Genomic DNA, 12,787 nt, shown 5'->3' on the forward strand with positions numbered 1-12,787 from the left:
TATATTATATATAATATATATCGTTTTCAGAATCTGGTTTTCATAATTAAGAAAATATAATCTGTTGTCATATTACACAGAATTCCATCTTTCTACTGCTTACATAAGCATCCACGTTACATGTCCGCATGAAACCTCATTTTATAATGAAACCAATTCCATTCATAATCCCTTTTCATGCCCCTGGGGTATGTGCAATCCATTCTTTCAGTCCTACAGTTTTGCTTTCTTTTCACCTCCCCTTCCCAAGAGGGTGGAGGTGGCGCTGTGTGACCCAGCAGTGCAGCTGGTTCCATTGAAGGCTGTAACAGAATGGATTCATTGATGATATGTGCCTGGAACCCTGCAAAGCAGGGACATTCTTTCATTTAAAGAAACGGCAAAGCATACAATACAGCTATGTTTTATGAGTTTCCAAGGTGGATGCTGCACTGTTCACAGATGTTTTAAGTTTTATACATTAAGTTTCCATGGTTTTAGGGTGCTGGGAATACTTTTCTTGCACCAGTTTATGTGAATATATTTTATTAAGCTCTAAATCTGTGGGTGCAGTGTATTTATATGTTATTTATTGCATATCTCTGGCCTAGAGCATATGTTGCATGGGGTTCTTTGCCCCCCATTTTAGTTTATACAAGTGACATCGTAGTGAATTCGTAAACTGTTATCACACAAACAAAAATCTTTGACATAAAAGCCTGTTTAATATAGACTGATATATTAATGAATAATGCAGAGTGTTGAAAAACAACATTTTTAATGGCTGATGAATGAATGGATGATCTGGAAGGCATGAGAGGTTTTTGGAATGTACAAATCAGTTACTTGTTTCAGGATGGTTTACTGGCATGGAGGCTACTCTTATTATCTGCTCTTTAATGTTAGATTTGTGCATGGAAGTATCATTGTTAGTTGTGTGTCTATTGTACAAAAGCATGTTACAATTCAGTTATGGATGGAGGAACATCTCTTTTATCAAATGCAAACATTCCACATGTTTCACTGATACTGGGCTCACAAGCGCTGGGTGTGGGTTGGTTTTTGACTAACTGAATTCATGTACTTGCAAAGGCAAAATTACAATATAAAGCTCTGTAGAAAGCAAGGATAATATGGGGCATGTTCAGCTAAACAGAACCCAATATCTTTTGCTTATGCTATGATCTGAGCTAGCAACCTTTCCAACCAGTCTGCACCTTCAGCAATTTTTTTATTAAATTTGAATTGAAAAAAGGACATCATAAATAAGGCTGCATTAAAGAAAAGGGATAAGGATGGGAAAAGAGAAAGGGTTGTGAGCATTTTAGTTTGTAGAGCTGTTTAATGCAATCTTTCTTTTCAATGTTTTTCAGTGGCCTTTGACCAGGGGTCCAGTGTTTTTTGATATTTGAGGGTCACCTTTGCACAGAGGGTCTATTTAATGCCACTGTACTCTAGCAGTGCATTGTAGTGACTAAAACACCCATTGCAAAACATGGGAAAGTCCATGCATATGGCAGGCATAGGCAATACCAGGCAGACACTGCTTAGAAAGTCCATGGCTTTAAGCCATATTATCCAGCCTCAGGGCTTAAGTACAGTGGTCAAACACATGTGTGCCATAGACCTTAGTGCTAGTGAGGCCTAGGAAAAATCCCAATCCAGCTGTTGGATACTCTCAGAACAACTCCCAGAACAAGCTTACAAGCTCCTGGAGTTTATGAGCAAAGGTTCCATTCTGTTGTTTGCTGGCCCAACAGGTACAATTTTTTTTTCCTGCTGTCCACTGCTGCTTTTCTAAAAGTGCATAAAATTAGAGGGAACATTGATTCAAAGGGATAAAACTTAAAGCTATTTAATTTGTATGTAGTGAGGTACAGCTTTAGTTCATTGCCACTTGCCAGCCATAAAAAAAACTAAAATAAGGACTGTGATTTAGCCTTCTTTGCACCCTGAAGCCACTGGGAAAGACGTTTTGGGTTGTTAATTAATCCACATAAGTACTGATTGATTCACTATCGCATGGAAATGTCTGTTGGTGTAAACGAGAGTTTCCAGAGAATAATGTGCCATCTGGCATTATCACAGTTTAATGAGTAACACAAAGAGCAGCAGAATGCAGTTACTGGGAGAATTGTGGGTGCCTCCTGCAATGAGAAGCAGACGAGACGAATTCCTGCTGTAGAAATGTAGAAAAGCCTTATCCTTATGCTCTACTGGTTACTGAATGATACTGCCTAAGAGTACCACCCTTCGTGGAGTGATGGGAACATTCAGACCCATGTTTTTAAACTTGGAATATTATTATTCTTGTCAATTACTAATATATAAGCTATTCAGCACATTACAATATCATACAGTATTCCCTTCTGCATTGAAGCCATAAACACACACGTTAATTTTGAATAGAGCGCTCACTTACCAGTATGATTTGGAGCATCAGAGGATACAATCAAGTCTTAAAGGGACAAGGCATTGTAGCAGTAGTCACGAAACTTGAGATTAAGAACAGTGACTTAACAGTTCAGTTGCTGTTTCAAATAGTGTGTTGCTAGTTATGGCCTAGGTCAAGAGACCATATGAGCGATTTACAAAAGGATCAAAGAGTATTGTTAAAAAAAACAAAAAAACAGTGGATCATAGTTTTGTTAAACTTCATCTCCCCCCCCCCCCCCCTTTTATGTACAAGACCTGTTAAGAGTACATTTAACCTTCTTAAATTAGGCCTTATATACAGGAGTACCTTTAGCATTTCATTCTGGATTTATTAAAAAAGATGCAACTACATATATGATGCTTACAAAGGTGCAGCATGGCACCCATTACTGCCCCAGCACTGGTGCTACCTCTTTGTAAATGAGCCCTTTCATTTTTCCACTCTTCAGGCAACATAGTGAAGCTCTGAACAGGGGAGCCAGAGTTCCTGACTATGATGGTGTACACCATTATTAACAATCTTTAGAACAATACATTAGCTGTTCAGGAAGGGGCAGTAAAGATTATTTGTGGTGTATATGATTTTTAACTAGACTATATCAGGAAAGGCTCTACATGTTCCAGTGCCGGCTGATATGCATTTAAAGGTATAGCTCCCACTGCTGAAGGTCTTGGGGCCTGTGCACTAGGACACCATGATAAGCCTGCTTTGGTCTCTCTCACTGGCCGTACTTAGATTTTGGAGGTGTAAGCACCTTCTTTATTTCTGTACAAGTCTTTGCTTGTATCAGTTCCTCTGCAGCCCAGTATCTACTGTTTGGTGACTCTATGCTTAGTAATGCTCTACGTAAATTTCGGCTGCATCATATCCTGTTCCCGACAGTCCTTCCTGAAGCAGAATAAACAACAAACCCCTAAGAGAAATTGCAGTTCCTGGGTGCAGCTAGGTCCCCTCATGTATTAAGGGGATAGCCATGCAGTGACTATGTAGTTTGTGCTTTTATTAAGTGAAATGAATAAAACAGACTGGCATCAATGTGATACCATACCGAATAACTAAGCAAGCTCTGAATCTAGGATTCACCCACACTTCAGTGCTTTTCGACATTAACAGACCTGATAACAGTATTTAGTATTTTGGAGGCTGAGGTTTAGTAGCAGCTAACCAGCTGTGGGTGAGATTATAAATAATGGGGCCAGAGCTTCGTATTTACATTGGATCCAGCCAACAGGTAAGGGCAGTTCTGTGGGTGTGTCGATTACAACACATCTCATTGCAAAAATAAAGAAAATAATATTCCTTTAATATTGCCTTTAAAGGTGCACCTTTAAACCCACACTATCTCCTGCCTGGGTCTGTGTTCTACAACGCCTATGGTTTCCCCTAGAAAATTAGCATGATGCCATGGGAGATTGGGTGCCAGGGAACTGGAAGGTGGGGAAATTCTGGTACTTCAGCTTTCTCCTCTGTTGGTTTTTAATGAGTAATATTTTCATAATGAGCTGGGACTTGGCATAAAATACCATTCTATATATGTGATTATAAATGTATATATTAGTCTTTATTTAAGGCTCATATTCAGTTTGTCAAATATGAAGTGATTTTTTTTTGTGTGAGTATGGAATCAAGGGATCAGGGATCTCCTTAGGGTGAAGACACACGGGGTGATTAGTCGCCACAACTTTTTGAAATTGTGAAATTTTGATTGTGTGTGCGATTTGTTGCGGCGACGCAATTGTACTCTTATGTGTCTCCTTGTGTCTTTGCCCTTATAAACACACTGCTTGACATCTTATTTAAACCCCCTCCCCCAAAACAGAACAATTATAGGCATTCTGATTACCCCCCACCACCATGTGTACAGTGCTTCCAACAGTACTTTACCAGGATCATACTGTAACAGGTCTCATATTATGTACTATAATTATTATTATACCTTTATATTTCAAAAGCTAAGAAGTGCCTGAATTCCATGTATTCAATAATGTATTCATTTGTTCAAAATGCTCCTAAATATTCCTGTGTTGCAGACATGTCAGTTACCATTTTTTCTTAGGAACGTGTCTGCTAAGCAGCATTCACATATTCCAAGTGATACACAGAGCTGCTATCAGACTGGGGAAAGGGGGAGCAGCAGAGGTCAGTGACTCACCCCACCTGGGAGTTCCCACGGCCCGCTGCGAGACCTGGCACATACCCCACTGTATTTGGAAACATTCCTAAACCACCTTGACATGTACAGATGAGATATACATCTATTCCCATGCTGTCATATTTATAAAGCGGTTACTCATCTCCTCTTGCTAAAGAAAGAGGTGGAGGGGAATTTAAGGTCTCTGTACTTGCGTATGGCCATCTTTTAGAAAGAATTGGAAAATAAAGCGCTGCTACTGGTGGTGTTACATTTAACCATCTATGTAATAGTCCTTATCTTACAGTTAGGCCACCTTTTTGCAAATGGCTATTAGGTTTTGTAGTATATCTACATTTTAGGTGTGGGTGACTAATTTTTAAACCACTGTATCTTTCAGTCCAAGGTAGGTGCATTAAAAAAAAAAGTATCAACCTCTTGAGTGCTTGTAGAAAACAAATTAATAGTAATTTAAAGTGCAGCACTCTCAGGTCTTGTATATACAAAACAATAGTGTTTATATTAAATAAATATTATTGTTTTGTGTGTACAAGACCTGAGAGTGCCCGTGTGTAGGCAGATCAATAGTATAAACACAAAGCCCTTTAAATGGGGTTTTTGGCTTCTGGGGTCAGTGACCCCCATTTGAAAGTTGGAAAGAGTCATAAGAAGAAGGCAAATAATTGTAAAAATATAAAAAATAAATTATGAAGACCAATTGAAAAGTTGCTTAGAATTGGTAATTCTATGATATCTTAAAAAGTAACTGAAATGCACAGGGAGCGAATTGTCATTACAAAATTAAAATATGTATATATACCATACCTCCCAACTGTCCCGATTTTCATGGGACAGTCCCTCTTTTGACAGCTCAACCCGCAGTCCTGGATGCCTACTGAAAAGTCCCTCATTTCCCTTTGATCTCCTGCACTGAATGCTAAAAAAAGATACAAATTTAATTAAAAGTAGCTTTTGGCAGAGAGCCCAGAAATCTTAACGAGTATCACCTGCACTTAGATACATTGTTTCTCACTTTTAATTAAATAAGTAGCTTTTGGCAGAGAGCCCAGAAAGGTAAAAATCCCCACCTGCACTGAGATACAATTGTAACTAATAAGCTAAACAGGTCTCTGAGGTGAACTGAGACTCGCAGCTTAAAGGGCAATTTCCCCTTTTCAGCAAAACTGCAACTCCTAAAACAGCCATAATAACACCCAAAACCCCCAGCAATGTGTTCAAACTTTAAATAACCTGCCAAATTTAGTCAAATGGGAGTGGTATTTAAGGGACGTGGTTGCAAAAATGAACGTGCACGCCATTTATTTTTGTCCCTCTTTCCGTGTTGGGAGGTATGATATAGAGAGGGAGTTGAATTTAAGCTGATGCCAAACTGAGCTGGTTTGCAGGCCAAGAATCGATCCTTTTTCTGGCATCAGCCCTCCTACTTTGTCTGCACCCTGCAAACCTGTTTCTTTGTCGATATTCGATGCGTATGCCTGCACCCAGACTGACACCATGGTTCCGGGTGCAGGCAAAGTAGGAGGCTGATGCCAGCGGAGGGGCTGAAAACCCAGGCTGAGATCCAGCCCCATTTGGCATCAGTCGTAGGGTCATTAAGGAATGCTCCCCCCATCCTCTCTCATTTTTATACCTTAATCTTGCCTTGTTGCTAAGAGATCAAATAACATGGGTGGGGGGTAATAAAGAAACCAAAATAGGGTTCCTCATGTCTGGTCTCTTATCCAAAACAGCCACTCCTTCAAACAGCCTTCAAAGCTTGTAAAACAGAGCAAAGTTCAGAGAAGGGCTACATTTCTGATAAGAGGCACAAGTGTAGATATGCAGTCGCACCAGGAGAAGGGATGCCATGCCCACAAGAGCTTGCTATTGAACTGCCTGCTTGAGCTGTCCAGAGTAATCGATCTGAGACCGTTATTGTGTGGGGTAAATGGGATTCTTTTATGTACTGTGAGCCTGGTTGACTGTAACAAGATATTTAGGTCTTAGCAGTCAGAAGTGGATAGATGAAGTTAGCACAGGTGCCTGCAATGCACACAGGAGCCTCATAACCCATCTCAGTACTATCTAATTGTATCCACGCACTGGCCTGGTTATCCTATATGCCCACATTCACAGGACAGATTATATTAAAAGTATGATATCATACAAAGAAGCCTATAGAACACTTGCCAGCTTGAGAGCTTACAAATGTCCCTTTAAAGGCTACATTTGATCCCAGGCTTCCAGCTGTACATCTCTTGACATTTTCTCTTCAGAACTAAGAACCACAACTGTATCAAAGAATTTTGGGTATTGTAGTTCAAGGAGATCTGGAGCTTTGAGATTTCTTTTCTAGATAGTTTGCTTTAGTAGTTAAGGTCTCTAGACCAGTCCTAACTAGAATTTGTATTAGTCCGTAACATAGTTGTGGGGGGGGGGGAAAAAAACACATGTTCAAAGCTCCTTTAAAGGTCCAGGAGCAGTAACCCATAGCAACCAATAAGATGTTTGCTTTTACACAGGTGCTAAGTGGTTGCTATAGGTTACTGCTCCTGGGCAAACTTAGTGTCTTTTAAGACGTAACCCCTTTAGCCTTTTTCTTATAGGCTGCTGGGGAGCTAATCTTAGACCCACATACCAGCAAAACCACTTGTTATCTATCCAATCAAAAGTTCCCATAGTGAATTTAAGGCTAGAGTCTTGTATAATTTGGTTAATATAGTGTTCTTCTATCTTTTTAGTCTGTGATCATAGTATTTATTTAAGGAGCGCAGCAACTAATCTCCCCGTCTTTCTCAGCCCTTACATCTAGCTTAACAGCATCCACCCTTGCCTTGGACCTGTCTGTTGTATCTGCCAGCAGCGCTAGGACTAGAGTTCATAGCTTTCACTGCGATGCACTTTGTCTCTGTGTGTTATTATTTACTGCAGAGTATATGCCCGGGTGGCTGTACACAATGTGTGTGAGTATGGCACAGAAACAGCTTGGAAGGAATGTGTCCCTGCACATACAGTAGCCGTGCAAGTCCCCTCTCCCTTCAACAACCTCCCCATCCTTCCTCAAAGAACAAGGCACTTCCTTCCTGTACTGCAGACGTTGTTGATGAAGGTGGGTTGGGATTTCCGCTTTTTTTCCCGTTTCAGGGGCGGCACAGGCTTCCTTGCCAGGCTTCGACGCTTTGTCTCTCTAGTGTTCTTGAGGGAGAGTGAATGGGTATGCCTTCTGCACACCGTTGTGCCGCTACAATTTATACAACTTTCAGCTAAAATATAACCAATAGAATCACATGAGCATTTTCCATGTGTTATTTCTTAAAAGGAAAATATGTTTAGTGTACCCCTAGCAACCAGGCAGTGGTTTGAATGAGAGACTGAAAGATGAATAGAATAGAGCCTAAACAGAGAAGTAAATAGAAAGGAACAATACCAATAGAATTGTACCCTGAGGGAGTTTATTTTTTTTTTACTGCCGGATCAGTGATCCCCATATGAATACAAGAAAGAGGCAGAAAAGGAAGGCAAATAATTAAACTATTAAAAAAAAATGTATAAAAAAAAAAAGTGAACGACAAATTGCAAATTATTCAAAATATACCAATAACCGGTGGGGTTCAGCTTCCCCCAAACATGACTGTTAAGCACAGCAAACAGGGTTCAAATAAAAGATGGTGGAAAGTATAAGTGACAATAGCAATTGCACTGCAATACAAATTGTAATAGAAAAAAGTAATGTTATTATAATTCTTTTTTTTTTTTTTTTGGCCCCTCTATTTTATTCTGAAATGTATGGCCCTGGCCACAATCATTTTGCGTATACTAACACTGTTAATAAATGACTCCCACTGATAATCAAGGAAATATTAATTTCAGTCACATTTGTTTGCCTTGTCTGGCAATGTTTGTAAACACTGGGACCTGACTAATACAGTTCTTATCTGTGCCTTATCGCCTTTCCCTTTTATAGCACCAACACAGACACAGAGCAGTTTCAATTACTGTCATTTTAGAAAGCTCTGGTTGTGCCCTCGCATGCAGCCAGCCTCCATTATGAGGTGTGGCTGCACAGCACCATGTTGTTTTGTTTTTTTCAATGGGTTGCACTATAGGGCTCACATGAAGTTTTAGGGCCCATCCAGACAATGACTGCTGAAGAAAAATAATGCTTTATAATGTTGGATGGAACTCTGCAAATAGATGACTGTGCTACATTAAAGGGGTCATTTACCTTTAGGGTAAGAACCCACAGAGTGAGTGAGCGATTTCGGACTACCGAAGTGATACATTGCTTTCCACTTCTACTGTTGCCGGAGGAAACCCACTCGCTCTGTTGGTTCTTACTCTTAAGTTAACTTTTTGTATCTTATAGAATGGCCTATTCTTACCTACTTTTTCAGTTGGACATTTTTTTTTATAGTTTTTTAATTATTTGCCTTCAATACTAAAAATTAATTTAAAGGTGAACAACCACTTTAATCAACAAGGAGATCATGAACGTTGAAGATCCTTGATATGGGTTCATCTCTAGTAAACTGGAAACTATCATTGACAGTCCAGTTTAACCTTTGTACTAAGTTCTGTGCCACTTGCCCAGGCTGTAAGAAAGACAACAGTGAAGAGTTTCTCCGATTGCGAGTACTGAGCTGCCAGTAACTGTGAGGCTGCCCAGTGGCGGTTCCAATGTTCTCAGTGCAGGGGGAAAATATGCTGTCAGAGCTACTCTATACTAGCATGCAAGACAAGAAGTGGGTGAATGGAAACAACGGTGTCATTATCTTGGAAGCCCTATAAGTAAAAGGCAGTTGTTTATCTCTTTGTGGCTCTTATCACATTTGGGATACATTCCAGCAGCAATTAAGCTCCAAGATATTCTCCTGAAATTGAATATATATATATATATATGTATATATACACAAGTTTATACCCTTAAGGATAGGCCTACTGTAACCATTGTATTCTAACAGCAGAATGTGACTAGCAGGTTATTGACTAACAAGGCATATTAGGCACAAGTGCAGCAGCACTAAGAGATGTCCTAACAGTTGCACCTATTTATTGTATTTATTGTTGTACTTTGTATTTATCCATTATCTTTAACCCCCTTGTTTGTATTAATGTATTCTACTGTACAGCGCTGCGTACATAAGTAGCGCTTTATAAATAAAGATATACATACATACATACACCTGGGGATTAAGAATCTGCAGAGTGCACCGTTGTTAGCAGCAGGGGATCCAGGGGGCAGGTAGTAAGTAAATGGCTCTCTTCCTTTTTGGTTTCTGGGACTCCTTAATATCTCCTACATATCTAAATTAAGCCAAAGATAGCGGGCATTCCACAGGACACCTGTGTGCCATCTTTGATCATTGCAGCATTGCAACATATTTCAACAAGCCGTGGACTTTTTTGCTCCATTCTAGGGGCACAAATTTCTGCACCTCATTGCACAATCCATAGGGCAAAAAACAATGGCACTTTGCACTGTACAGCATGGTAAATAAGCTTTAATCATAGATGGGGTGATTAGCTGCTCATTTTATTATTAGGAGGTTGCCAACTGTGCCTCCCTGCCAGTCTGTTAATAGTGTCACTTTTGTGATATTAAATAGTCATTATATAGTGAGATGTTGTGTATATAATATCAGTTGGATATTTACCAAAATGTGATAGTCCTCGGCTAGCTTAATTTATTCTACTTTAACTTCTGTGATTTTCCAGACAACCTCAAATGGCAACAAAGCTGCTTGCAAAACCTTGGATCTGAGATTTAATTGTAGTTATGCTGACGAAAGCCTTACATATTTCATGCCTTAATTTTATTACAGGAGCATAGATGAAAGCTTGGCGTGTTTTGTGCTTTGATTTTACATGTAGATTTTATAACCTTAGCATATAAGAAAGCCTGACATATTTCATGGCTTGATTTTCAAAAAATACAGGCAAAAGTCTTACACATTTCATTCCCTGATTTGATATCTAGAAACACAAACAAAATACTGACACATTTTTTGCTGCAAGATCTACATATTACATCAAAGCACTTTTGTGTATGTTCAGTGACTGGAGTTGGTTTCTCAGAATGCCTGCCTTTTTTTTATCAAGTTCAGACTTTCCCCTCAAACTATTGGTCTAGGGCAGTGATCCCCAACCAGTGTCTCGTAGGCAACATGTTGCTCCCCAACCCCTTGTATGTTGCACCCAGTGGCCTCAAAGCAGGTGCTTAATTTGGAATTCCTGGCTTTTGGGCAAGTTTTTGTTGCATAATAACCAGGTGTACTGCCAAACATAATCTCATGTAGGCTGCCAGTTCAAATAGGGGCTACCAAATGCCAATCAGAGCCCCTATTTGTAACCCCAGGACATTTTTCATACTTGTGTTGCTCTCCAACTCTTTTTCCATTTGAATGTGGCTCACAGAAAAAAAAGGTTGGGGATCCCTGGTCTAGGGCATGAGCATCCAGCCCCTCCTTTTTGTTGGTAGTGTGCCATTCTCTGGCATACTTAGAAGCTTCTTTATCTGATGAGATCTAACCTAAATTAACATGCATTAAGTAAAATTACCTACATGTCATTAGGGAGCTTGAAAACTTCACAAAAAAATTTCCATTAGTGAATTTCACTCTTCCCCCACTTCCCCAAGTATGCAGGGAAGCTCTGTAGGTAAAACAGTTGTGTAGCTAAAGCTATATATAGATCACAGTCGTGACACTGACAAAGGGCAGCTCACACAGGTTTTAGCTAGTGCAAAGTGCTCCCACACACCTACAGGTGTATGTGTACAGAAGCAGCTTGTATAAGAAGCAGCAGTCCACTGCAGAATGAATGTCTATGTCCCCTTGTCGTGCAGCTAACATAACACATATTTACTGCCTTTGTGTTCAAGTGTCACCTTGCAGAGGAAAGGACCTGGTAGAATAAACAAGACCATTCTTTCTGAATGGGGTTAAACGCTATATCCATGTCTCTTTAGGCCAGCATGGGAACAATTACAGCTATGTTCCCATTGTTATAGCTTACTTAAACATGGGCATATTCCACACAAGGGTTCCACGGTGACTGCTTCATATTTAAGGCTGGGAAAAGTTCAGTAGAGATCCTATGGCTATATTATTCTGTCCAGCTAGAACTTTATATGTAGTAGTAATTGTTGTTTATGTTTTATTGGGCACACCCATTGTAAGACTCCTGCCACTACAAGTGGCTGAGGTTGCATTGCTCCTTGCCCATGCCATCTGTATAGAAGCTCTAACTCATTAATAACCACAACAATACATATAATTTGTTCCTTTTCTAGAAAAACTTATGCCTCATAAGGTACTGTTAAAGTTTTGTGTTGATAACTATGGCCCAGCTCATGTTACGGTGCTTTTTGTCTTGCAGTGGATTTGAGCGCCCCAGTCAGCACAATTTTGACTCAGGCCAATCCCATGGCATTCCAGATTGTCCATCGCATTGGTCATCACACTGAGCCAACACTCTTGCCCATCAAGCAGACCCAGCCACAGCTCTACTCAAGCCTCTCCCAGCACCAGCCTGTGGAACATCCATTGCGGGTAGGATTTTTTTAAGCAGTTTTTTTTTTCTTATTTACTTAGGCCATTTGAGGGCTGTGGCACATGGGAAGATTAGTCGCCCGCGACAAGGGAGATTTGTAGCGCCGCAACTAATCTCCCTATGTGCCACAGCCCTAAAAAATAAATATGACTGCATCAAATTTTCATAACATCATGGTTATGGTCTTTGTAATGCTCTCTAACTGAGAAGTTCAACATGGCAGCTCCCGTTCATATGAATTAATGCAAATGTGCATATAACTAGCTTTAAAGGGACAGCAACCTGGAAATAACTCTACCATATGTAAATGAGAGTTCCAGCTGTTGGTTTGCTGTAGGGTTAGTTGTCTCTCCATATGTTATTTACTACAGCTACAGTACGCTGTATGGTCTTTCAAAATAGTGGTTCTGAACAAAACCTTATGCATATATATTTGCGTTTTTCTCTCACGCAGCGGGAGGCACCCTGCCGGAATGCAGAGCTTGTGCGACAGGAACCAAGTTTACGGCAGCTTGTGAACAAGGATAAAGGAAAAGCAAGTAAGGATCAATATTGAGCGGTTATCTCTTATAAACCCATTCTGTTCCATTCAGCATAATGATACCCATGGCGGGAGCATTAGTACATTACTTACAGAAAACTTTGGAACAGAGATCTTCACCCTGTGTTTATACCCCAACTACCCAATA

At 40.0% G+C, this 12,787-nt stretch overlaps 1 protein-coding gene across 4 annotated transcripts in view; it reads left to right on the forward strand.

The window, feature by feature from the left end:
- hdac7 (histone deacetylase 7) overlaps window positions 1–12,787 on the forward strand; it is a 189,916-nt gene that overhangs the window by 147,101 nt on the left and 30,028 nt on the right. For all 4 annotated transcript variants that reach the window (XM_004911916.4, XM_004911917.4, XM_002935655.5 and 1 more), the window contains 2 exons: window positions 11,925–12,097; window positions 12,553–12,637. In XM_004911916.4, the coding sequence (XP_004911973.2) occupies window positions 11,972–12,097; window positions 12,553–12,637 (211 nt within the window). In that variant the 5' untranslated portion in view covers window positions 11,925–11,971. The remainder of the gene's footprint in view (window positions 1–11,924; window positions 12,098–12,552; window positions 12,638–12,787) is intronic.

The sequence above is a fragment of the Xenopus tropicalis genome, chromosome 2, assembly GCF_000004195.4.
Source record: "Xenopus tropicalis strain Nigerian chromosome 2, UCB_Xtro_10.0, whole genome shotgun sequence".
Taxonomy (NCBI): Eukaryota; Metazoa; Chordata; class Amphibia; order Anura; family Pipidae; genus Xenopus; species Xenopus tropicalis.